At 44.7% G+C, this 27,998-nt stretch overlaps 1 protein-coding gene across 6 annotated transcripts in view; it reads left to right on the top strand.

Moving 5' to 3' along the window:
• The window catches only part of FRMD4A (FERM domain containing 4A), a 206,719-nt gene that overhangs the window by 87,110 nt on the left and 91,611 nt on the right, over positions 1 to 27,998 (top strand). For all 6 annotated transcript variants that reach the window (XM_010716644.4, XM_085216085.1, XM_085216076.1 and 3 more), the window contains exon 3: positions 22,380 to 22,474. In XM_010716644.4, coding sequence (XP_010714946.1) covers positions 22,380 to 22,474 — 95 coding nt within the window. The remainder of the gene's footprint in view (positions 1 to 22,379; positions 22,475 to 27,998) is intronic.

Genomic DNA, 27,998 nt, shown 5'->3' with positions numbered 1-27,998 from the left:
TGAAAAATGGACTAAAAGATCTGGGTCTTTTAGCCTGAAAGCTGTGATTGTGTTGATCTTCTCTGCAAGCTCTGATAAACGCCCTCGGCAAGCATCCACCACTGTCATCCGTGGTCTGCATAGCATTTGAGGTCTGTCTGGAGGGGCACAGCAGCTGCATGGGGGGACCAAGGAAACACTGACGGTTGATAGAGACATATGGTGCCTCCTCAGTATGAGGAACCAACCAGGAGCAGCAGACTGCCAGTGAGTAGAAGGCAGAACATTTCCTTGGATTTTAATCCCTTCTGGTTGGTAGCTTGGGGGTTCCATTTCTCAGCTTAGGCTCCAGCGAATACAGCAGCCTGTAGACATCCAGCTGGAGGGAGGAAAGTTTTCCTTGGAAATGGAAATGGAAGAGCATAGGAGTAGAAGAAATTTGATGCACGAAGGTAGGGAGCGAACAATTTGGCTTATGAGCCAAGAGGGATCTCAGGTAGGATGAAGGTGGCAAAGAAGATCTTCTCAAGGGGAAAGACTTTATGATAAAGCTTATTGGTCAGGACGTGAAATAAGCACTTCAAAAGGAAATTCTCAGCAGGGCTCAGAAACCTGGGTGTGGAAGAGCTTCTGCTATCCATCCTGGCTTGGCTCCAGCAAGGCCAATGTGGCTATGGAGACCCAGTCAAAAGTCTGAGGCCAGCAGATCTGAGATATGTTGAGAGTTCCACACTCCCCATGGGTAACCACATCATCTCAAGGTGGATGGAAATAATCCCAGTGTTATATGAACATCACTGAAAAGATGGCCCTGATGAAGAGAGCAACGCTGTAAGTTCAGACACTGGGAACGTAGTTCATGCTATGTGGTGAGGTTTAACAGAAGCAGGATTTGGAGAGGCACTGAAGGATGAGAAAGGCACAAAGCATCAGGGCATGGATCAGCAGTGAGCCCAGATGGACAGGGAGCATGGAGAGCCTCCAAGAGGATCTGTACATGCAGCAGAGGTCAATGGAATAAAGCAGCTCTAGAGAAAGGAAAGCTGCATATAGGAAAGGCAAGATTGGGAATTAATGAAACCCAGCAGGGATAGCTTGATTCCTCCAATTTTTTTCCTTGGCCACCTGCAGGTCTCTGGAAAGAGAATCGGCAAGATGGAACAAGTAGAGGCAGGAGGCAATGGCTGCCAGCAGCAAAGTGACCCTGAAGAATGAGTCAGATTCTGGCTCACCTTGCCAGTGGGGAAGGAGAAGGGCAGAAGGCATTCCATATCTTTAAGAGGTTAACTGGAGGGGATGGCACTTACCTGGCATAGTAATGCTGTGCATTCCCCACTTTCCAAGCTGCATGCTGGTTTCTAAACTGGTTATGTTCTTGGACATTAAAAGACTCCCATAAACAAGCCCTGCACATCTGTTAGGTGCCATGTCAGGAGCCTCAGGGAATGAAGTCCCTCAGAAAAGTGCTCATAGCCTCATAGGAAAATAAACAGGGAATGACAATCACACTCTTCCATGCAGTGAAATGTAGGTGTGATTTCCTAGGGCCTGCATAATCAATATCCCTATTATCAGCCTTCCAGAATAAATTGCATTTAAACTAAAACAGGCTGTGGAGCTATCCGTGAGCTGTCAGGAGGCAGATAAGCTGAAGACATATGTTTATTTATACTGCATGTGCTGAGAGCTGGATATTCTTTACAGCTGAACAAATATGGGTGAAAATATTCAGTGATTCTTCTTCCATTGTTCTGCTAAAAATTGTCAGATACCTTTAATTCTGAGCAATTATGGAGCCTTTCATGCTCACTGGAAGTGCTGATGACTGTCCCATTAAAGTATCCAATGAAGGGAGAAAGCTCCTCCTGTTCTGATGAGTTAGCTCCATAAGTTTTACTTGTCCTGGTACCCTTCCACCGCGCACACAACCATACTGAAATTGCATAACCCACATCCAATGGTTCCATCACAGAGAAAAACTCTTACTTACAATTGCTTGGATGAAGTTCAGACATTCACTATTGTTTCTGCCCAGCTCAGCTGCTCCACGACTTCAGTGGAGCTATTGTTCATAACCTGCATATGCCTCACAGTGGCTGTGAAATATGTCATTGTTGCCCCAAAATGCTGCTCCAGCCATGGACAGAGCCATGTCACCCAACATTGCTCCATTCTCCCCTTGGGTGACTGCAGGGCTTAGCCGCCAGGCATAAAGGTGTGAACAAAATGGGTTGAGCATCAAGGTGGTGGGCAGATCAGACCCTCTCCTGCTTCACTACTTCTTTCACATCCTTCTGGCAAGAGAAGTTAGTGAATTCAGGTAGGAAAATGCTAAATGTGGCACAAGACAAAAGATGCCTTCCAAGAGACTTCCACTCCAATGGGAATAGAAATAGAAAATTATTTCTGTATAGCACGGTCTGAGTGAACAGCTTTTGAAACTAATATTGTATGTAGTTGATGATTTCAGTTTATACTGAATATAGAAATGTGTAGCTCAGAAGAAAAAAAAGACACATGAGGTAAAATAGCAGATTTTCTTTCAAACCAAGGTAAAAAAATGTGCATTTCCATTTTCTAGCACTTTAAGATGGAACATTTCTCATTACTGCTGCCATTGGACTGTGTTGAACAAACATGAGGCTGACAGTGAATGAAGGATGCCAGGCTTGATTGTCTAAGCTTCATTACTCAGTTTACAGAAAATTCTTCCTTCCCTTTCCTTCCCTTTCCTTCCCTTTCCTTTCCTTTCCTTTCCTTCCCTTCCCTTCCCTTCCCTTCCCTTCCCTTCCCTTCCCTTCCCTTCCCTTCCCTTCCCTTCCCTTCCCTTCCCTCCCTTCCCTTCCCTTCCCTTCCCTCCCTTCCCTTCCCTTCCTTCCCCTTCCCTCCTTTCCCTCCCCCTCCTCTCCTCTCCTCTCCTCTCCTCTCCTCTCCTCTCCTCTCCTCTCCTCTCCTCTCCTCTCCTCTCCTCTCCTCTCCTCTCCTCTCCTCTCCTCTCCCTCCTCTCCTCTCCTCTCCTCTCCTCTCCTTCTCCCTCTCCTTTTCAGCTCCCAGAGAATGCAGCTGAGACAAAGGATCTCAGCTTCCACTCAAAAGGGTCTTCCTTCTGCATATCCCATTCAGAGCCTTGGCCATGAATGTGGCTGTGGGCTCAGGACTGTTGCACAGAATGAGTAAAAAGTAAAAACTGTTACCATCTCACTGATTTCCTTCCCCTTTGCCTTGGTGCAGGTGACTGCAGGAGGCGGCTGAAAGTGGCCACATCAGTGTCAGGTTCAACTGGTTTGCCTAGAGAGGTGCATTTGGGCTGGTTTAGGGCAGCATAAATCAAGTGCACCTGATTTGGTGAAAGCAATTGGAAACAGCCTCAAGGAAAGAAAGGAGCCAGGTCCAGCACCACAGTGCTAACTGCCCCTGCATGCAGAGGGCAAGGGGAAAGAAACATCTGCATTCCCGCAGCTCCTCCCATCATCCTACAAAGGCTTTTATCCAGGAGCATGCCAAAGCCATCTATTTTTAGGCCTAGACTCTTAGGAAATGATGCAAAATGCTATTCCAAAGTGATGGAGCAAACCTCCATTCTCCAGCCTGTATTCACTCTATTTCCAGCGTGTGCTCCACCAACCCCTTTTGTCTTCACTTGAGTAAAGTGTCCCATGCCACTTGACTAGGAGGGGGATTCCGGGAAATTTGATGTCAAAATGGATTTGTCTCTCCCTTTGGTGGGTTATTTGCCCGAATTCCCCTTCCTCCCCCAGGGAAGTGCCAGCCTGCTGATTGCAGCACGCACATAAGGAGCACAGCACAGAGCAGTGCCCGTGGCATTCGTGTGCATGTGCGCCCATTTCAGCCTCTGGACAGGATGTCATCAGAAAACACATCAGCTTTTCTAATCTTCAGGACAGAGGAGATGGCTCTTGACTTGTAATTGGGCCGTGTTTTGGAAAAAAAAACAAATGCATGACCTCATCATGAAAAGCAAGGCCTGCTCGTTCTCCCCTTGCATTCCCCTCCCTTTCAGATGAGAGGCTGTTCATACAGATAGGGTGTTTTTTCTTTTCCCCTCTATCTGTGCTCACAGTCAGTTCATCACCATTATGTTTGAATGATATCTCTTCTGATATTACCTTTGCCGTGAAAGTGCCCATATTAGGGCAGGAAAAAGCACAGATCTAAACCTGCAGCGGAGGGAGCTTCAGTCTCTGTCCTGACAGTGCTGAAGCTTTCTTGGTAGCGGGTCAAAACAAATGCTGGGAGGTAGAACCATCATATCCGACAGCTCTGGAAGGTGTTTTCCTTTGGGAAAATTAATAGCAGAGATTTTGGGTTAGTGATTCATCCCTATTTTTGGAGATAACTCTTCCCTTGTCTGTGCTGGCTCAGATTTAGAGATCAACTTGCCAGAATGTAACTATAGAGTCTGTAAGTTACACTTGTCTCCTTGGAAAAAAAATAATTAAAAGAAAAAATTAAAGACCCTTACCCTGTTTTAAGAACAAAATAAACCAAGCAAACCATTTACACCTCATTCCCAACCCTTGTTTTGAAACCAGGGCAAGCATTTCACACATGAAGTCAGCCCGACCCACACAGCGATGTGGGAACACCACTGCAGGCGATGCCTCAGCACCTGGGATGTTCATGGAAGGCTGCCCCACGTATCAGAGATGCAGAGCAACCAGGATGTTGCACAAGATGGGCACTTGCTGCTGGGCACCTCTAAGGCAAAAGTGTGGAGGGATTTAACTGTGCAAATGGGATTCTCTGGGTTGATAGAAAGAACCTTTTTTCTATTAGTTTGGTTCCCTTTTTGATGACATCTTAGCAGTAAGTGCCTAGTGCTGATACCTTCCCACTTAAACTGCCCTTTCTTCTTCCACATCCCCATTGGGATGAACAAGTCCATTTCTCACTGCTGGATTATCTTCTTTACTTCTTTTTTCTTGTCCTTTGAGAGCCCACAGTGCTTATAAGAGAGGTTGTATGTACTAAAGAGCTTTAAAGGCGAGGCAGCAAGCACCATGTCCCTGACCTGGTGATCCCCTCATGGACACTCATGTTAGAAAACATTCTGCCTCTCCTCTCCACTCTTCTCATAGGCAAAGTCAAACAGGAGCCACAGCTGAGATAATCCTCAATCCCTACTAAGTCTGGTGTTCTTTTTCTCTACATCCATATCCCTTTTGCAGTCTCGTGTTACCCCTTCATCAGCCACAGCTCAGTTGGTGCAAACATATGCATATTCCTGGTGTGATGCTGGGGCTGAGCTTTGGGAGCAACAGCATCTCTCTGAGGACAGAGAGCTACAGCTAGGAGGTTGTAGAGAGGTGGGGGTTGACCTCTTCTCCAAGGAAGCAGCGACAGGGCAAGAGGGAATGGCCTCAAGTAGCACCAGGGCAGGTTCAGGTTGGATATGAGGAAATGTTTCTTCTCAGATGCAGCAGTGAGGCATTGGCACAGGCTGCCCAAGGACGTGGCGGAGTCACCATCCCTGGAGGTGGTCAGAAAAGGGCAGATGTGGCACTGAGGGCCATGGTTAGGGGGTGTAGTGGGGATGGGCTGATGGTTGGACCGGATGATCTTAGTGATCATTTCCAACCTTAATGATTCTACAGTGCTATGAAGATGAGCACATGTGAGCCAAATGTTTCCAGAAACCAGGGCGGTCACTTTTATGTATTTTCAGTATTCTCTTGAATCATTCAGCAAATGTCTCTGAGATATGGAGACTCACAGTCAGACACGTTGGGTGTGACTCAGAGCTTGTCACAAGAATTCTGCACAGCTCTAGCTTTTGGGCTTTAGAGAACAGTTTTAAAGCGCTTTGCAATCTTTACCCTTTGGAGGCAGATAGCATGAATTATTATTTATTTTCACTGTGTGGACAGTTGATCAGTGGCAGATGTTTCTAATTGCATTAAGCAAGTGGAAATAATGAGAATTAGACAGCAGATTCTCCAGGAATTTACATTTAGATTGAGTTACATTTTGCCATTTTAAAAAAGCAAATTCAATGTCAGATGCACTGATTCTTCAGCAGAAAGGGGAGCTGATTATTTTTAATTATTATTTGATTGCTTAAAAATGAGCCGTGTTACTGTACTTAAAAATATTTGACTCAGGAGAATGATTTAATGGATGCTCTTATGTCTTTTGCAAACGACGTGGGACAATGAAGCTGTTCATCAGCCAGCATTTCCCCCATTCCTCCCCCTCCCCATTCCACTTTCATTGACGGGCAGATGAAAAATAGGGGACCCCAGGCTGCCACAGCTCCGTCTCACAGCACTGCTGCAAAATTGGGCTGATGCTGGGACGGGCTCAGCTGAACGCCCGCATCGCTGACAAGCTGAATTAAGCAGCACCGATGGGAGACGAGCAGCATGTCCCCATGCAGGCACCACACTACGCTCAGCTTGGCAGGAATTTGGGGTGGGTTTTGCCCCCAGCTGCTGGGCAAGCAGAGGAGCAGGGCTTGGTGTGGGGAGGAGCAGCATCTGCTACCTCCGAACGACACGTGTGTGACAGCCATCTCCCACGCCGTGCCAAGAGGAAATGAGCTGTGTTTCAAACCACTGGAGGTTTTCCTTTGGGGACCCTCTTACAGCGTTTTTTTTTTCCTCTCCTAGATTTCAAGTAAAGCTTCAGACACAGAAATGTGTGAGTCTCCCGTCAGCAGAGATGGGATTTATGTGTGGCACAGATTATTGTATGTCTCTGTTAAGTGCAGAATCCAAGCTATAATATTCTTATAACTAACTAGCTGGCTCAGCTTTTTATTTTTTTTTTCCTTTTGCTTAATGAGTGCCTTATCCAAAACTCCTTGAAGTGAGAGAGTCTGTCTATCAGCTTCAGTAGGCTGTGGATCAGATTTCAAATCACTGATTCATTATTAATTATGCATTTGGGATTCCCTTTTCAAAGAGTTCATTGTTAAATAAATTCACTTTCAGACATTACAGACTTGGCATTCCTGTGCATTTAATAAAATTCTGGCAAACCAGCCAAGAGCCATAGGCCAGCTTCTCTTCTAGTATTGATGGATGAATCTCTACTGAACAGCAGTGGTTTGCACTGTACGCATATAATATATCTCTTTGCTCTCATATAACCACTTTCCATCTAAAACCAGATCTGCATTTGAAACTTCTGCCTGCCTAGCTCTGTGGCTTCCATCTGTGGCTTTTTCTTCCCAGAAAGAATTTCTTTGTGGATTCAGGCACTGCAGGGCAAACTACTTTTGCCAGTTTGTTTCTTTTCTCTTTGAAGAGATACTGGCATCTCCTTCCTAGGACAAACTGCTGCTTCTTTAGAGACCCCAGAGAGAGCAAGCAGGCAGACAAATGCTTTCCAGATTCCTATGGTGAGTGGAATGGAAAATTTTGTTCTAAAAATATTGTGTTTTTCCTGTAGTCCTTAATAGTCTAGTCTGAGTCCAGCCACTGAGACATTAAGATGACCAAGGGGCAGGTCTGGAAGTCCTGTTTAGGCAAAGGGGCATTGTTTTGGAGGGCTGTGTAGAAACATCTCCCTACTGAGTTGGTTCAATAGGAGGTGATGTCCAAGGTGAAAAACCAGGGCACCTCCCTGGAGGTATTCAAGGCCAGGGATGGGGCCCTAGACCTCAATCTAGTGCATGATTTAGTGGTTGGCAAACTGGCCCATGGCCAGGGGGTTGGAAGTAGATGACTTTTGAGGTCCTTTCCAACCCAAGCCATTTTATGATTCTAGGATGATCCTATGTTACAAAGTGATTTAATGGCACAGGATGTTACCCTTCAGCTGAAGGCACAGCACCCAGTTTCTAAAGCTTTCACTTAACCTACAACTGTTCAAGTAATTTGGAAAAGAAAATAGATAGAAACACAGTTCCCAACACTTAAATAATAGATCTCTGAGTGTTTGTTGCAGGGAGGCATCCACTTGGCCCATGACTTTCTTTCAGTGCAAGGGATAAAAACCACACAACTGTTGCAGAAGGGCAATGAAGCAAGAGAGGACTACAGCACTGCAGCATTCAAACCCTCCACTAGTTAAAGTTAATTCCCCACTGCAAAATAGTGGGGAATTATGCCCCCATTCAGCTTCCTCAGGTTCTCACAAATCCCATGAAGTATGATCTTTCAGTGCACCCTCGCATAAGAAGCACAGGTTTTTCCAAGACTGCAGATCTTCAGCATTAGCAATGATGACGTTGCACTGGCCATTTACTCCTTGCTGTAGGATGAGGTTTAGTGGGGTATGCAGTCATCTGGAAGGAAGTCATGAAGAACAGGGAGATTGTCAAGCAGTCAAGGTGACCACTGGCCCATCAATAGAGATGCCTTCAGTTCCCGGAAGTTCATTAAGATCTCCAGCACCATTTTCTGGAATTCATCTCCCAGCAGCATCTTTTGCCAGCAGCATGACAAGGCCTGATGTCTGGGCTCCCCCAGCTTTTCAGACTTGGCCCTGACACCTGGAGCAGGGAACAGCTTCTCTGATTTATCCCAGTGGGTTAATCACTCTAGTCTCAGTCTCTTATACCACTCAGCAAGGAATTGTCTGGGTGAGGTGCAGAGAAAGGCTTTCTGGATGCTGGCAGGGAGCTGTGACACTTCCTCAGCATCCCTCAAAGGCAGGTAGCTGCTATCTTGTCCATTGAGGGAAGCATAGCTTCAACGTCAGCTGTGGTGGAGGACATCAGTGGCTGGGTCTGTTCACACAGACATGTGCTAGGGCTTGAGGCACTTTGATTCCTTATGCAAGGAGAGAGCATTGGCTGCAGCACAGGGTTTGGGTCAGTGCCACACCAAGTCATCTTCCTATTCTCCACAGTGCTGAGAAAGCTTTTAGATATTTTAAGAGACAAAGAGATGTGCTGTCCTTGGGTGAAAGCTGACTGTTCATTTTGGTTGCATATCTCTCGTCTCACAGCTCCAGCTGACTCAGTCCATGGCTATAGCAACTCTTTGTGCTGTGCCACCAGACTGCTGTCTCATCTGCAGTGTTCCTGAATAGAACACGACCCAAATGTCATTGTGGGGGATTGAAGCCTCTGGGCAGGCACGTCAGATTATTAGGAAAAATTTCTTCTCAGAAAGAGTGGTGAGGCATTGGCACAGGCTGCCCGGGGAGGTGGTGGAGTCATCGTCCCTGGAGGTGTTCGAGAAAAGGGTAGATGTGGCATTGAGGGCCATGGTTAATGGGCATGGTGGGCATGGGCTGACAGGTGGACTTGATGATCTTAGTTGTCCTTTCCAACTTCAATGATTCAATGATATTTCAGTTCTGAATGCAGATCACCATTGGAAACCTGCCCCAGTCCCAAAACGGGGGTGAAGACCACTAGGATCAATTACAAATTCTGTTCTCAACCCTCATTCTACTGAGGGCAGAAAATAAGGCAGCTAAGAATTTCCTCTACCCGAAATGGAAGCTCATGGGATGTGGGAATATCCATTTCTGGCCATTGTCCCTCCCTCCAGACTTGGAAGCACTCCTGTCATCAGACACAAGAAGGGGTGGAGCTGGTACCAGCATCCCACCTAGATACCTTTCTTTGGTTGGTATTACACAAACATCCTCCCCTTCCCACAGGACATTACCAGTAATGGGATCACTTCTTTCCAGAAACCAGATTGTCTTTGTTTGCTTTCTAACCCTTCCGCTCAGAAAAACCTTCCACAATTCTCCAAGCTTCTCCTTTCATGGTTCATTTCATTTATTGGCTAATTCCACTGTCGTCCCAGTACACGGGCCATCATCTGCATTTGTGTGTGTTTACATTTTCCAATTATTTCCTCAGTAGCTCACTAACAGTTTTTGTCCTGCCTGAGTTCTCTTCTAATCACTCCATCTTATTTCTTCTTTATTTCATCTGAGCAGAAAACAGATTTTTTTGTTTGGTTTGGTTTGTTGTTTTTTTTTTTTTTAACAAAGGAAACTCGCTATCTCATCTGCTCTAGAAGCGTCATTCATTCTACCCTCCTCCTTTTTTATGGGCCTGGTTTATCACCAGCCCTTTTTTTTTAATAAATATCAGTGGAAATGATCCTTTCTTATCCCCCATCAATTCCTATGGTGTGCAAGTATTAGGTTGCGTGCCCTCCTTTTGACCTGCAGCCAATTATCACGGTTGTCCCTTGCTTCCTCCTTTACTTATGGGGGTCACAATGGTGAGCCTGTAGTCAGGAAAAGAAGACCAGTGTCAGAGAAGAAACACATTCCCTGCTTGTTTATCTCCAGATTGTGCCTTCGAGGGCAGTGGCTGGGGCTACCTGGGCTGAAGGCAGCACTGAAGTGAGCACCAGGATGTCCATGTGAGTTAGCATTCCCTGTGATAATTCAGCAGGTATCATGGGAGAAATAACAGCTAAGTATGGACTGAATTAGGTCAATGGGCTGATTTGCACATTTTCTCCAAGGAACTATTCTGTTGTACAAAGCCCAGAATGGATGTGTGAGGATTTCTAAGAGAAGCTTTGAGGTAGGCAGTAAGGCCTAACCCCACAGTTTCTTATAATAGATGTGTAATATCTACACAAAATAAAGGAGAAAAATTCTCCCTGTGGTGTCTCATTTCCAGCAAACACTGCCCACTCTCCTGTCTGGTCTGCACATGTGAAAATAATGGTGTTCAGTACCAAATTCCTTAGTAGTGAAATTTGTTAGTTTCAGTAAGTTCTCAATGTGGCCTAATAACAATCCCAGAATACACAGGTGCACCATTGTACATTTAAAGCTGCATAAAAACAGCATTAATTACATCTTTCCTCAAGCATTAGAGGGTTGTTTTAGTTTTATACATCCACAGAAAAATTATAACATCCAGAAGCAGAGCCAGGGCTTTCCTGTGCACTACCTTTCTCCATTGCAATTCAATCTGCTCCACCAAGGGCCCCATTTACCTTCTGCTGGTTCAAGCAATGCCAGATGTGTGAATGATGGAGGGGACCAGGCAAAGGGACCCAGTTAGCAACTGGACTATGTCCCAAGAGAAGCTGAATACAGCAACTGTTGCTTCTCAGGGACACACATGGTGGTCTCCATACACAGGGTCTTCATGAAACGACATATTAGGGAAGGGAGCAGGTAGTGCTTAAAATGAGTAGAAGGGATGGGATGGGAGGTTCTGTTCTGTTTAATGACAACACGTTGGCTTCCTCAATTTCACATGAAATAATCATAGTTTTATCGCAAGCCTGGCCCTTGCTTATATCAGTACGTTCTGCTGGCTCAAGAAGTAAAGATTGCCTTGGAAGTCACCAAGAGTAGATAGGGTCTCTTTCAGGACAGGGTGTTAGACCCTGCCTCATAACCCAAAATAGTTTACAGGGCAAGTCCTATTCCTCACACTGGGGAACTCAGGAACCACGCTCATGCAAGTGAAATTAGAGACCAGACTACCATCAGTGGGGATGTAAGTGGAGCAGCACTGATTTACTGTGCTGTGGGAGCTGGACCTACACAATTCATCATTCTTTTCTTCGCCTTTGAGGTTAGAGCAGTCTGTTTAGCTATCCTATTTCTTGCGGTCTCCAGTCACTTGGTTCCCCATAATGTCTGAGCTTTGCCATCAGGCATTAAGCAATGCAACCAACATCTGGCAAGTGACGTTCAGCTTCTTTCTCCTGACCTTCCCAGGGGAAGAAATGTCTGCCTGATGTGCAGTATTTTCATGGCATGTTTTACATTTGAGTGTTAAGCCAGAAACTTCAGAACATTGTGGTATTTTCTTAATATGGTAACTGTATATAGAGCAGATGATTAAACAGATGTGAGGATCTAGGAAGACCAACATTCAACTCCAAGCTTGTTACGAGAAGGGTATCTCATATTGCTGTGTTTTTTGGGAATCCAACAGGGAAGCCAATCTCTAGATAGGAGAAGAGCTAAGAAGAAGAGCTAAGAAGAATGCTCAAAAACTTATGCGTCCATTAGTCTTTTGAAAGCATTCCCCATCCCCAAATCTCAGCACATCAGGACACAGCTCTTCTTAACTTTAATTAGTGTCTGCACTCACAAATGGCATGTAAGATAAAATGGGAAGGTCAAACTTCATGCTTCAAATCTAGCATTATTATTGATTTTAGCTTTCACTGCTATTGGATTTGCTAAAATCTGAACTGCCTTGTCATGATGCATAATGTAGTCTTGTAGGTTTTGCTGCTTTTTTAATAAATGATTTTAATGTGCTTAGAAAATGTGCTACAAAAATATTCACTTCCCTTATTAAATACTTCCAGAAATGAAGAAGTGACTTTGAGTAACGGTGGAAACAAATAACCTTATTCAGGAGAGATTTTTAAAAACAAATAGATTATATGAATGTAGTTCAGCTAGTATGTCTTGGGAATTTATTTTTCCTTTTCCACATCAGCAACAGGAGATGAAGAACATTCCCAAGTACCAATTTTCGTAGGCTAGATGAAGGGAGATAGACATTTCTACACTTGATTTGAAACAGTATGAACCAGAGTGCTTCAGAGGTTTACAGTTGAAAAGATAAATGGATTGTGTGAGCTGTCCAATTTCATTATGTGCCCTAACCAAACTCTTTCTTTAATGTTTGATAGAATTATGATCAAATATTTCAAAATAAAAAATTCTGACCTCTATAAAAATTGTTGTTGACCTTGTCAAGGTAGCTTTAATGCTTTAAAAGAATACCAACAACCTCTCAGTGATATAAAACTTCAACAGATGCTACCAAATCATAATAAATATAGAAGGCAGCTGGTTATTCACACTGACCGAGCCCTTATCAAACCCTGTTGTCGACTGAGTGTGAAATGGATTCCTGCCACTGAAAGTTGGCTCTGAAGCTCGCTTCATGCTCAAAGTTTGATTTGCCACAAGTGATACCGTCAGATGGCTCAAAACACAATTGATTTTCTTGCAGCAGCTGACTACTCTTATGCAAAATTATACAGATCTCCAGAAACTTGAAGGCAGGTACACACGAAGACCCAAAATTCTTTAAGCCAACCATTTATTATACAGATTATCTGCATAAATTTGTCATGTCAGAAATGCTTTCTTAAACTAGGCCATACAACTTTCAACGCAGCACGCTGCAAAGAATGCTATATCTATGTCTTTTTTCGTTTGCATTTAGACGAGGGTTTGAACCAAAGCCCTGGATGCAAACCCTCTTAACTCCACAGCAAGAGCAATTTGCATCTTGAGCTGCTTCAATTTGTATTAGCTTAGCCCCAATCTCCAGTTGGAGCTCTCCAACTAATCTTGTCTCTGCATCCATCAGTGCTGTATGTCATGTGCAAAAGAAGGTGAAAAATCCTCTGCAGATCCAGTTCTGTGATAAAGACATCAGATATGCTTACTCTGAGTAAACTCTCTGCTTGCTTAAATTGATTACTAATAAAGACACTGGAATCTAAAATTCAGTCAGTGTCTCCACTTGTACCACTCTTGCAAGTGCAAGTTCCACAGGTTAGATGCCTTCATGATGCAACATGAGATTCTTCTGCCCTTTTGCAAGGGTGATAGAATGAAGATTTGGCTGACTAGCTGGTTTTCTTCCTGGCCACTCACAGACATTGGGCTGTAGGCAGTGGTCAGGTGATAGACAGGGGTATACCATGAAAATCCATCCCAATCCATCCCAAGAACTTTGCCTTCTAATCTGTGCAAAACATTGCTATAGAATTGAATACTATATGAGCCAATTCTTCTGATTTAGGAAAATTTGAAATCTAGGCTCACCTGGTGGTAATTGATGGACAATTTGAGAGCATCCTTTCTCTGACTTTGCTCATGGGGGAGAAGAATCAATCATTTTGTCTGTTCTAGAAGATGAAGCAAGCCAGAACTTGCTCTTTGGCTCATGGGCTTTGCTTGTATCCATCTAGCTAAACTCTTTTCCCCTTGAAAGAGGTAGATGGATCCACGCTAGAAACCATTCTAGCTAGAAACCAAAGTTATCCAGCAAATAGTGCTCAAACATGGTTTCTGTCTTCTACTTGTGTAGAACTGGTGGTCTAAAACAAAGATGAAGTCTTTGTACCTGTGGGTATCATCCTTCTGCTCTGCTGATCTATTTATACCTGCAAGCTCCACAGATGTTTCCTAGAAGGAAATACAAAGTTATTCAATAGATCATTAATACTTTTGGCAATGACTTGAAGGGTTACTGAATCTAGCCATCATAGCTGGGAATCATTTATCTGCTCCGTGGGAACTGAATTTGCTGAAAGTTGATAGTTTAGATTCATGTAAGTGAGTACCTTTTTTCTATCAGTCTTTTTGATTTTGCACCCAGAAATTTGCTCCAAGTTCCCTGAAAGCTGAAAGAAAATCTCAGTCAAAGTTGGAATGGATTTTCATTTAAAGCCATAGAGACCTCCAGAATGCAACTCCTCACTATGTGGTCCAGAGTAGTGTCCTGCAAATACAATGTTTGCTAGAGTAAACAAGTAGCAGGGCAAGCAGCCAGCTAGGTTTGTCCTCAGAATTGTCTTGGAAAGGACAAAACAAATTTGATGTTGTGTTATATTTTGGGAGAAATGCAAAGAGATAATAGAAGGATCAGTTTCCTCCAAACATCCAAAAACAAACCTAGAAAGTTAAATAAAGAATAGTAAGAGTTGTATGCAGAAATTGACTCGAGGCAACTTTTTAGCTTGCTTCAGTGATGTTTTCATGGCTGATTAGCTGAGCTGGCACTGACCTTGGCAGTGCTATGAAAGCAATCTTGACATCAGTCAGCATAAAGAATTCTACACTTTCTTCAACCCACCTCCTCTCCCCCCCCCAAAAAAAAGACAACTGTTTGCCCATGAAATCTGGGTTTGCTTCTGAGCTTGGCTAGATCTTCTCATTACGTTCCTGCTCCTGGACAGTATTCAGCTGCAAAGGACTGAAAGGGGGGCTACACTGTTGGTCAGATCCACCGTGCAAATCATATTCACTGCTGGTCACATGAAAGCAAGGGGAAGGATTTAAAACTAAAAGAGAGCAGATTTAGATTAGATGTCAGGAAAACTTTTCACTGAGGGCAGTGAGGCACTGGCACAGCTGCCCAGAGAAGCTGTGGATTCCCCGTCCCTGGAAGTGCTCAAGGCCAGGTTGGGTGGGGAGCTGGGCAGCCTGAGCTGGTGGGGGGCAGCCCTGCAGCAGGGAGCTGGAACTCAGTAAGCTTTAAGGTCTCTTCCCACATCAGCCATTCTATGATTCTATGATATGTGAGGAACACTGTGAGATATCAAACCTGACTGAGGTGTTCCATGAGGGTGATGTGGACCCAGTCAGCACATATGAACTATCACGGCACAGAGATACAGATTCTTGGGGGACCCCAGGGAGAAATGAGCTGCTGGCAGCTGGAACAAGGAGGAGATGGAGCATGCAGCCGACTAAAGGAGGAGAAGGAGAAGCACTGAGGCTTTTGTCATGCATGAGAGGCAGGTCTGAGCAGGGAGGACAGGCAGATTTCCCATCCCAGCACCAGTGGCAGCTGGCTGCTCTTTTCAGATGCAGTCACCTGAAAATACTGTTAGAGCTGCTGGACCACAAGAGAACAACAAAGAGGAATGGGGTCACTGAGCGTCCATGAAGACTCCAGCTGAATGGGGCAAGTGTGCAGCTGCCTCTGTGTTGGGCAAGACGGAAAGGAAGAATGCTACAGACCCAAAAGTGTCTTTTTCCTCCCACTAGCTGCTTCTTACTGGGGCTTTAATGTGAATTTTGTCATGCAGACTCATGGCCAACTCATGCTCTTTGTTTTCCCTGACTCTAAAAATATTTAAGCAGATTCACATTGCTAGTATGTAGGGGAATTAGAGATCGTCAGCAACGGCTTCCGACTTAAGATACTGAGTGTCAGGTATTAGCAGAACCCAGAAATGCAGAAATCTGTGAATATTTCTAAGGCATCTTGTCAGTAGGGTGTTTCTAATCCTTTTACCGAATGGGCCATTTTAAAACTTGGAGTTTTTTTGTCTTTGTCTCTCTGAGCCTAATAAATCCAAATTCCCACAACTTGCGAATGTTGACTTTCCAAGAAAAATGTCAGTGGTGCTCTGTCACTGCTCTCCAGGCTCCCAGGAAGGCTGCTGGAGGCAAGTTGTCTCATTTTCCTGTATAAATGAAGGAAAGAGGTTTTAGAGCCAGCCGCTGGCCCTGGGAGTGAGGTGCTGCACATGCCAGCACAAGCGATGCTGCCATCGCCACTCCCTGATGCTGATGGGGTTCAGCTGTGTTGTGATCAAAAATAAGGCATTCCCTCCACAGGCATCTTGCATTTCAGTGAATAATTTTTCACATAACTGTATCTCAGTCTGTTTGATATGATCTGAAGAGAAACCAGAGAATCCCCATCCCTGGAGGCATCCCATCCCTGGTGGCTTTCAAGGCCGGGCTGGATGGGGCCCTGGGCAACCTGATCTAGTGGGATTCTACGATTCTGTTTTAATTATGTGCACTACATGTATCAACACAGCACGAAGGAGAGGCGGACCTACTCCGTAAGTGGCATTTCAAAGCTGATGGCTTCTAACTTAAGCCTTCAGCCTGATTTGTACAATTTTATTACTTTATATTCAGATGGTAAAATAGCTGATTATTTATTATTTAAAATTTACACAACATTACGATGGAACAACTTTGGATTTTTCTTGTCTTCAAAGTGCATAAAATAGGTTAAAGAACTGGATGATGGAGCTGCTGGCAGAGCCGATTTGACAAGAAGAGACATATTGAGTGAGTGACAGCTCAATGGCCCCTAGATGAGAGATTTCAGTGTTTCATGCACAGAGAAGCAGGAGGGGAGGGAGTTACGGTCTGTAACCATCACAGGGTGAAGCTCTGCCTCATGCAGGGGGTATAAATGCACCGCTGGCTGTTAGCAGATAAGGCTGCTGGACATTGAATAACCAACGCCTCAAGAGACAGAGCAGGAATACAAAGGATCTGTACGGGCATCTTCACCCTTATTTCCGTGGTGTTAGAGCATTGCTTTGTGGCTGTTTTTAGTAGATGATCTAATCCAGAGGGGGCACCTGGACTTTGCTTCGTTAGCTAATTATTAGGGTTGGCAGATGGGAAGAACTGCGTGTGAGTCACCGTTTTGCACTTTTGTTTCCTTCTGATTGCACTGCCCAAGGCTTGAGACGACTGGCAATGGAGCACGGCACCCTGCTGCATGCAAGCCTTAGAATCATACAATCGTAGAATCATAGAATCATTAAGGTTGGAAAAGATCACTGAGATCATCTAGTCCAACCATTCATGCAAATCTCTCCTTTTTCCACCTCACCTTTCCAGATGATGGACTGGCTGCACTGTACCCCCAACCCAAGCCACCAAATGACTTTTTTTCAAGTGCCCAACCTTTGAAGTCAGCAATATGAGACTGTCGGCACCCAAAAAGGCTGTTTTGAACAGACCCTGTCCTGCAGAAACCAAACCTGTTATCAGATAGCATCTGCTATGGCTGTGCTAATAAATAATGTATGCCAGGGTTCATTGACTGGTCTAGGAGCCACATGGCACAGTTGGGACGTGCTCCTGGGGGTCAGCTCCCTCTTCCTCCCAAACAATGGGCCTCTCTTGGGTCTGCCTCTGGAGTGAGCTTTAAGTTGAGGTGCTGCTGGGCCATGCCTGCAGCTTAATGCCTCTGATTCAAGGCAGCCCCAGTGTCTATGCATGACCACAGTAAGGTTGTTAGCACAAAATATCCCTCCCAGCCCAATTGAAAATCACTGGGAATGTCAGGTTTGTTCCAGCAACTGTCTCCAGGCTGCCAAAAACCAAGTCCATCATTTTAGACAACACTGGCATATGCATGCCTTCCTCAGCTCCATGGATTTTCAGGATGCCCACCATTAATGCCATGAGGGGCCGTTATGTGTATTGCAGCACTGGAAGTTCTCCTCCCAGGGCTGAGCATGAGCTTTTTTGGTACTGCAGATATCCTTTAGCACTGCAGCATCTGGGTCCCATTACGTATCACACTGCAAAGGAGACACTGGACAGCAGCAGATTTTTTTTAATCTAATGAAACGAGGCATTACTAAGCATGATCTGGTTACCTGGTTCCCACAGCTCAGTGTGTCTCCATGCCGGATGGATGCGGGCAGCACGTCTGCCCATATGTTGAAACTGTGCATTTCCCAGAAACCTTCTGCCACGGAGAATTAGGGAAAAGTGATGAAACGGGGGAGGGGAACAGATAGGCTTCTTTGACAGTTAATAAAACAATAAAATATACTTTATGTGTGCCCACGTTTCCAGGGACATACTAGCAGCTGCTAGTACCCTGTCATCTGTTTTTTATTCATGGCACTGCTGGACTGTGGATAGATAATCTCTCTCCATAACTCACTCATTTCTAAACGTAATGGGAAGCTGTCAGGGAAAAACGCTGCTCTGCCAGAAGTGGGCTGCCCGCCTCTCCACTGGGGAAACAGACGGCTTTGGAGCTCCTCAGGCTGCTCAAATCCCAGTACCAGTGCTTTTTAACTGTATTGAATCTTTAATACTGGAATGCATGTATTCCTGATGTATTTCCCACAATGGCCAGCAAAACAAGCTGCTGAAGCTGCGGGGAAATCCATCAAGATCTCCTGGACTTTAGGCCTGTTTCACGATGAGATGAGCCGTCCCCAGAAGCTTCTCCTGGGCTACAAGTGGATTCCTATTCCCAGAATTCCTCCTCCTTCCATCCTATGGCTAACACAGACCCATAACACAGCATTATTAGCAGTGAGCCCATGTGACACCAGTTAGTATTAGGGTTCACTGATCCTAGTTCAGCATATCACCTCACACAGCAGAACCTCACACCTTTTCCTCTCTCCAGCACTGCAGAAGTCTCCAGCTCTCAGACCTCAGCCCACTGCCCCAGGGGTCCAGCAGCCCACATTAGAGGGCTCACACTGATGAGAACTCCTCCAATAGCTACAGGGAAGAGTGGTAATACTCTTTTCTTTCTGACATTGAATAAAAATGACCTCACACACCTTCCCTTTCCCCTTCCTTGGGGCTGTCCTTCTTCTCCACACCTGCCCTTAGTGCTTGCTGTGCTATGCTGTTATCCTGGGAAGTTGCCTTCATGTCTAATTGTGAAGAGACAGCCCTAAGAGTTAAGCTAAGGGCAGTGCATGGAAGAGCAAGCCATCCCTTGTGGTTAATTTGTCGTTGCTCCTTAAAATACATCCAAGGAGATCAAGACAGAACTTGCACATTGCACGCACCAGAGTCATCTCAGCACAGTTCTTTCCAGTACACGCTGTGCCTGCAACCCTGAGGCATGGGAAGCTCCTTCTTAAGCATCAGGGAAATGCAAGGAGGCAGCCCTGGCAGCATGAGCTGTGATCCCATGAGCTGTGATCCCTTGTGCACCTCCTCACACTATCTGCAGTGCTTTTACAGAGCAGTTCTTGGTCTAGCTTCAACATACAGAGCTGCTACAGAGGTTCAGTTCTTTTCTTTTCACCTCCTCACACCACCAACAAAGCTCTCTCTTTCTTCTTGGACATTATTAGCCAAAATTTAAGTTATCCTGGAGAGAAGGAAGGAATGATTTTGCAGCTGTGAGGCTTTGGGAGCAGTGGTTGCAGCACTTCAAATCAATCTCTCAGGCATTGCATTGGGTCATTCTACTAATGAATGAAGAGACAGCCCTTAATAAGAATTTCTTTGATCTCTTAACTTTTGAAGAGGAAAGAGAGAAAACTGGCAGGGATCACTGCTCCCAAGTCAAGTTGGACTCTACAGAGGAGTTGCCCACTGTAGTTTGTCTAGAATCCCTAGGAGCTCTTCTGTGCTGGGACCACGACTGGGACCCTGATGATTTTTCTATGAAAGAGCACCCTTTAGTTGTTCTTCATATACATTCCTTCCGAGAGGGCCCAAAAGTGGGAGAGAGCAGCAGGGAAATCCCTGGCCAAATAACATGGACAACCTACACCCACCATACTCAGCCCTCACAGCTCCAACCACAGGATTTCTGCTGATGTTAAGGCCAGCTGCTACAGTTTCAACACACTCCCTATACTTCTTTTTCTGAAGCAGGTTAGACGGAGAATGCCAGGAAAGCCTGGGTAAGAAGGATGCAAGGAGCAGCAGTGCCGTGGTAGGTCTCTTTGCCATGGTCCAGCTCTACAGCACAGAACACAGAGTTCAGCTTCTGGTTTGAAAGCCATCCATTATTCCTAATTTATGTATGTAAGATTCACAAGCTGGCCTGCAACCTTCTCGATGTATAGAATACAGAAGGCCCTGCACCCACTTCCAATTGATTTCCTTGCTCTCTGAGACCAGACCAGACCCCATCTTCCTCAATGTGTCTGTGACGGCAGTTTTATTAATGCAAAATGAATATCCCCCTGGAAAATGAAGTCTAGAAATTAATAATGAATTAAAACAACTTGCCACAGGCATCGCTAATGAGCTCTTTGTCTGTGCAGCTGACATGAAAGGAGGTCATCACTCAGCTGATCCCATTGTGAACAGCAAGCAGATTAACCGCTAACTTTGAGACAGTGGCTGTCTGCAGCTCACCTTGTGTCTGCTTGGGTTTTCTTGCCCTTATCCTTGCTATGAGGGGCTGTCTTGAGGTGTCTTTGCTAGCTGGAGAAGATACCTAACTCAACCCTCCCTCCAAAGACTTGGGTTGTATTGAAGGGACACGGGACTCATCCCACTGGAAAGGACAATAACCTTGCAGAGCTTAAGAAGAGAGTGGAAAGTAATCTTGGAGGGGTCTATCTGGGCTTAACTTCCCCACTGTAATCCTCTTTAGGAATGCTGGCCCAGTAACTAACCTGGCACCATTCTAGCGCTGGCTCTGCATCTATTGTTCTTCTGCCTTATCCTCCTTTATCTGGCACTGCAGACTTGGGATGCATCTTCACAGCAAGGGCAGTGGAGATTGCATCCTTGCCAAGCCTGGGAACAGGGTTGTGCTGGGAAAAGAGGGATGTGATTAAGTGGGCATGGTGGTGATGAACTAATGGTTGAGCTAGATGATCTTAGTGATCTTTTCCAACCTTAATGATTCTATGATTTTAAGAGCAGCCGGGCAGGGGACTCATGCAGTGCTAACCATCTCTCCATGGCTTTTTCAGTAGCCAGCTCTCACTCAGCAGAGATGAAGGGGCAGCTCATGGCATTTGTCCAACAGGAGGGTGGCTGAAGGCTGGGGCTTCCAGCTCCTGCTCCCAACTCAATGCCTAGGGGCTGGATGCTGTGGTGAGGAAGGCAAGGTAGTCTGGACAGCCGCATAGCTGCTGCTCCATGATGTGGCTGGACATCAGGAGAGGATTTTACTGTTTATTCAGCATCCCCTGTGTCAGTGCTGGCTGGGTGGAGCCAAGAGACCCATCGCTTTTCCATATCCATGAGCAGCTTGTTTCACATCAGCCATTTATTGCTCTTTTCTGCACTCCTGTGAAATACAAAAGCCCAATCCATCCCCCTCCAAGCTCTTATTCCAGGCTTGGAAAAATGCTTCTGTGTTTTAGGCATGCTTTTTCTCACTTTTCCTCACCCTTGCCCTCTCAGGTGAGCTGACTGGTGGCTCGGTGTCCTGCTTGGTATCATAACTACACACTTATCAAAGACTTGTGAAAGCAGAGACCCAAGGAGACAAGGGACGTGACCACAGCTCCATGCCTGGTCTGCTCCATTTAGGAGTTACAAGAGCCTGTGAAAGGCAATGCAGCATGTAAAGAGGACACAGCAGAAACTCCCAAGTCCTACCTAGGAAGCCTGATTTGGGAATTACAATGAAGCTTGTTGAATCCTACCTAGGGCTGTTCATCCTACACAGCATCTTAGACATTATTTGAGGGCTGCTTTAAGCCTGTGCTACATTTAGGCACAGCTACTGCTGCTGGATTTACAGACATTTTTGGAGAAAGGTTGAGAGTCCTACAAGGATTTGGTCTACAAATCAGGGATCTCTGACTCCAGCTGTGCCAGTGCTGCTGTGACCATTACAGCTCTGGGACCCAGGACTCGTACATGACTGTAGGATCACAGACAGCATCTTGTCTGGATAATGAATGAGAAACTATTTTGTTCTGTCATTTACTTCTCGTTTGGTCCTGTCACATCCTATCTTTTGGCACTATGTATTTTGTTAGTGTTATGAGCATGTATCTATGCTGTGCGTGTGAGACTGGGTGTTTGAAATGTGTTTGCAACGGTTCTTGATGAAAAGCTTTAACTACTGAAATTATCAGAGAGGCATATGTGAGCGAGTCATGGTAAATCTGAACACTGGTAAGCAGTTGGTCATCTATCTACAGAGACAGTGAGTACTGGCAAGGTCAGAACCACCTGTTTTCTATTTTCTTTGGAGTACCTTCAAGGATAGTATGTCCTTCCAGAAACATAGTACCTTATATCAAAGTTCTCTTCATTAATCACTTTCTTTCATTTTTGTTTTCCAGCCAAAGCTTTTGGCAAAGGAGTTGCTTGACCTGGTGGCATCTCATTTCAACCTGAAGGAGAAAGAATACTTTGGAATTGCATTCACAGATGAAACGTAAGTGCAAGGAGTCAAAGACTTAAGAGGCAACTCTCAGATCAGAGCAAATCTCACTGTTGTTTGGTCCTCAACAAAATGACCAGAGTAGAAGACCTGTGCACCCCAAGGTCCTAGATCAAGGTCTAGGAAGGTGTGGGTCTCTAATCAGTCTGTCCTGTGATACCTCTTTAGAAGGTAGGAGTTCAGCATTGCTGGAGGTGTATAGAGGAAGTAACAATCCCTTCCTAATCCCATCTCTAAAGAGTTGGTGCTTTTTGGCACTGGTGGAAGTATAGCTTAACCTCTCTAAGATCCCTTCGCTAGTTCTAAGTTCTTGTCAGATTGGCAAAACCCTTCAGTTAAAGTGTTGATCACTCAAGCAGGTTTAGAAGTAGTGCTAAATTATTTGGAGAAAAGTGAAAGGGAAAAAAAAAAAAAAAAAAAAACCCTCACAAAACTACTCAATTTTTTAAAATTCTTTTAGATCCCAGATTAGAATTTCTCAATAAAAAGAAAGAAGAAAGCTTGGGAAAGAAAGGGATTGACAACACTAACATGGGCTAAAAGCACTTTTAAAAGTAAGGTTTCCATCAGAAAAGAGAATTTGACCAACAGCCTTATGGCTGAGCAAAGCCACAGAATTTGATTCATTGCCACCTCAGGCAATGCTGGTTGCTCACCTAGAACCCTGGCTCTCAGAGCTGTTTACAACAAAACTTTTGTCTTAAGACAAGACATTTCTACCCCTTGTTTAAAAAGTATGTCTAAAATTAGAACGGGATAAATATTCAAGGTCTGGCAAATGCTATAACAGGTCCTAGACTATAATCTCTCAGTGCTATGCACAGTCCCTGTTCCTTTTCCCAGCTGCCTGTTTTCTGTAGTTAGACTTTTCTCATTATGACAGCTGTGCCCTCTAATTCTGTCCCTGTCCTCCACCTTAGTTTGCAGAAGCATTTTCTGTAAGATGCACCAAGAGGAAGACCCACTTGCTTGTGCAGTCCTAAAAAGCAAGAATCAAGAATGTCAACCCATGGGTTGGGTTCCTGGGACAGCTGAGCCAGCAGTAATGCTCTCATCAGCCATCTCCACTCTCCTGCTGAGGTGGCGGAGAAATTTAAATTATCTGCTAGAATAATTATTTTGGATTGAGTAATTATACAGCTGCTGGATAATTGCACAGGCATACCCACAGAGAGTTCAGCGGCAATCACCCCTCTAGAGACAGTCCCTTTGGCAAGCACCTGCCTTGGGCAGCCTGAGGCCACCTCAGGACATGGTTTGTTGTGTGAGAGGATGCTCAGTGTCAGACACGTGCAGAAGCAGGACCCTAATCACAGGAGAGCCCAAAGATGATGCCATCTCACTGACATGAGCAGCTCAGCCCTGTAATAGATCTCCAACCCAGCACAAATCAGTGAGATTTGTCCTCAAAGGAGAAGCAGGAGGAACTTTACACAGATCATAAATGCATAATATTTCCTCCTCTACTGTAAAAAGCTTTGAAGAAATAGCAATTATTTTATTTGAACGTGGCAAAAAAATGTACTTAGGATGTAGGACTCGGTCTTAGAAAAGAATGTCCCACATCACCTTCAGAAAGTATAGTGGTCTGTATGTACCACAGATCTTAACCTGGAAGTAAAATAAATTCCTTTCTTCAAAACTGGGAAAACAATCTCTTACTGTTTGTTTGCAGAGTACCTAATGCAGTGTTATACCTGATGTAGACCAGAAGCACAAAGAGAAAGCTTTGTGACGCAGGCCCTCAGGGACCTTCTTCTCTTTGTTCATCCTATTCCACTGAGTTTTCATGTGCCTTCCTTGAAAGAGATCCGTAACCAGCTGAAACAGGAAAGCCTGGTTCATAAATGCAGTCTGGGGTTGGCTACATTGCGAGTTCAGGAAGAAGAAAAGCCACTAAAGTATTAAATCAATTCTTCTATTTAAGAGTAAAAGCTCTATAAGAGTAATTTATTTAGAAATGATTTGTACTGAGGATTTCCATTCATTAGTTGTGCTCTATCATGACAACCTGAGAAGAAAATCAATAGGAACAACCTTTGCGTTGGCGACTTAATAGTTTCTTCTGATAATATAGGGTCATTACTGCGTTCAGTGTGACTAAAATTAGATTGTCAGACTATTACAGAGGAGAAAATAACGCCTCCTATTTTAATGATCATAGGAAGGCTTTATATGGCATGAGCCATTAACTGAGGGAGAGCACGGGTCAAAAGGTTGTCCTTGAATAGCATGTGGGGCCAAGCTTCTAGTGAAGCCAGAAGATCTATATAGTGGTTGATTAAGAGTGAAAAGGAGCGGGGAACGAGCCTTTTTCTAACTCAGCTGAGTGCAAATCTCTGCTAGCTGCCCTTTCCCTTGGCACCAGCTCTTCCAGCATTCCAAGAGAGCAAGTCACAGCAAGTCACAGCAAGTTCCCCTTCTGTTCACTGCAGAAGGCCCTTCTGGATAAGTTTGCCATGTCCTTTGCTCATCCTTAGACATGTCACCTGCATCATAGAGAACTATCAGCTTCTGCACTGCACTGCTCCCACTCCCTATGCATTTGGCTGCTGAAAATCATTTTGCTGATGTCTGTCCTTTCTTTGCCAGAAAAAAACAGGACTGAGGCCTTAATTATTTGTGTTACACTTGTGCTAGAGACTGCAGTAATGTGATAAGGTAACAACAGAGAGTGCCCTTATTCCGCCGAGGATTCTATGTCCCAGCAGACAGCAAGGGAAGAGTATGAGAAGAGGGACAGCAGGGCACCACATCTCCAGGATTTGGGGGGAAAACCTGTTTCCACCTCCAGTGATACAGCAAAGAGAGAACTAGGGAGCAGGTGTCCTAAGTCCTGGCTGAGCAAACTTCCCAGTGGGTGGTGGAGCTCTTGGAATAATGTCCTGCTCTGGCATGGGACCATTTCCATTGTCAGTGAGCCCATTGTTTGCCTGATCTGTATAGTTAATCTCACATAGCGCCCCGAGCTCTGCAGCTCCTTCAGAAAAATATTTCTGTTGAAAGATTAAGACCTTAAATGAGAAAACCTGTGAGCTTACAGTTGTTGGGCTTTGTTTCTGTAGTTACTGATGGAAATGGAAAATAGCATATACGGTTTCTATTACCTGATTTGGTCTTTTTCAATATCCATTCAGTTCAGCATGAGTTTGACACTGAAGGGGTGTGAGGTGGTGTATTTATTCCAAGTGTCTTTGCAACACAAATGTATATAGATTTCCTTTGCAGGAAACTGGACATGAACCAGTAAAACTTTATAAACAGATCCACCTGGAGGCAAAGTATTCATTGATGCACTACTCCTTTCTGAAAGCTCTGACAAAAGAAACTACTGTTTGCAATTGACAATACAAACCTTGGGCACCAAAATCCATACTTAGTCTATAACCTAAATGGACTCGGTTTCTGTTTCTAAAAACAATTATGTTTTTGTAATTGACACATCAGTTTAACTGCCAAGACAAACAACAGAGAAAAATGATATGGCTTCCAATATTCAACCTCCTTATAAGTCACACAAAACTGTTTGCACCATTGTTTGTGACTACATTGACATAAATACCTAAATGAACAAATCAATGGAGATAATGAAACAAAAGCTATTTTGTGGCTCTAAATTGAACTGTAAGGGAAATTCAACCAGACACAGGCATGCATGAATGGGATCCAAAAGCAAGCTGCCTAAATTGGTCCATGAGAACTGCTGGGATTACTACATACCTAGGGTTATATGCCATACTTTTCCCTGTCTTACTTGGGATTGTGCTCCGTGAATAGTCCTGCTGAAGACAGCAAGACAGCTTCCAGAGCAAAGTGTTTTGCTCTGGAGTTAAAGCACTGGAGTTTGGCTCCCTGATAGACCACATTCACAAGCAGATGCCAGTGCTGCTGCTGCTCTGTATGTGGCACACACGAATGCTAGAAAACAAGGAGTTGGATGACAATATGCAGTGCAGAAGCCCTTAGTGATGAAAGCTTGTAAGTGGTAATTGAGTACAGTGAGCAATTAGCTCCTGGCAGTGATTTAAGTGACCTTCCTCCTCTGAAGGAGCTTTGGATTTATGCTCCTTGCAGCAGAGAGTAATGAAACCCAAAAACTCAGTGTACACATATGTGTAACCTGGTATGTCGATGTATACACAGATATTCTTTTTGTACTGGCTGTATCTACTGTATACTCACGTTAAAATGCAGTGAGATTGAAAAGAACAAGTTGTTGTTTTTTTTTTTTCAAAATACAGAATATTTTGAAGGGAATTTGCTTTGTGCACCATGGCGTCTCAATACCTTGTTGCACGTGTTAGGCCAACCCATACACTTCTGTTGTTGGATAGTATGTCCACTGTCAACAAATTTGTCTCAGTAGGAACCTGTTTGCAATGCCATCAGCCACTGGTGGCTGCTGTTTTGGTGATACAAATGCAGATGGACAGGTTCAGGATAGGATGTCAGTCTTAGAGTGTTCTCCCCTTGCTATGACATTGTTTCACACCTTGGCCTACATAGGTAGATGGTCTAGATAAACGTTCAATCTGTACTTTGGGTAGGAGCAGGTGAGCATGGATAGTTCCTGTCTCCATGTGTAGTGCAGCCTTCACAATTAATTTCAGACTGAGTCCCCTTAGGGGGACATAATGAGACTCCAGGACCCAAGGGAACAGCACGGAACTGCCATCAGGGGAGGGTCAGGTGAGTGTTAGGAAAAGGTTCTTCACCAGAGGGTGGTGAGCACAGAACAGGCTGTAGGGCAGCACCAAGCAAGGCACAGATGATGTCCCAGTGGTCTCCAGCCCAGATCTGCTTGCTCCCTGCACTGCCCACCCTCTTCTGCATTAGTGTAAGCCAGAGCAGCTTTACAGAAATTCAGATGGAACCCAGGTGATCCAAAGCCTCCTACTTTCCCTTTTTTTTTTTTTTTTTTTTTTTTTTAATAGAAGAAATCTGGTTGCGTTGCTAAAGGGCTGTCGTTGCTTAACTTCCAAGGGCGTTTCTCATTGCCCGAAGTACACACTGCTGCTAAGGAGCAGTGAGCAGACCCTTGGGAAAGCTGAGTGTGTTTGCTGACAGGGAATGTTACTAACACTTGTGGAATCACTAGAACTTAATTTAACACTTTTTTTTTTAATGAAGCCTCTATTTTTTTGTTTTGGTGGAATGAAGAATTAATCTTGAGGATTAGCATGAGCTGGCAGACAGGCAATGGAATAGAGCTCCGGACATCTGAATTCCATTTCCTGCTTTATTTGCTGCATGATTCTCCCCAAAATTGCTTCAATTCTCTGTCCTCTCGCTTGTCTAGACAGCAGAGTGCTGAAGGCATGGGCTGCTTCTCCCTCTGGGTGAAATCTGGTCTGACTGAAATCAATAGCAAAATGTTTGCAGGATGCAGCCCCAGCATCACTGAAGGCAGCAACACAATTCCTGCTGACTTCAGTGGGTCCTGAATTTCACCCTATGTATTTCCACAGCACCTAATTTAAGAGGGTCTTTTTCTCAGCTGGGGAATGAGCTGCCCCTT

Source organism: Meleagris gallopavo, chromosome 1 (genome assembly GCF_905368555.1).
Source record: "Meleagris gallopavo chromosome 1, MGAL_WU_HG_1.1, whole genome shotgun sequence".
In the NCBI taxonomy this organism is placed as follows: domain Eukaryota; kingdom Metazoa; phylum Chordata; class Aves; order Galliformes; family Phasianidae; genus Meleagris; species Meleagris gallopavo.
The sequence above is the reverse complement of the archived record's forward strand: the minus strand, read 5'-3'. Positions and strand labels throughout refer to the sequence as shown.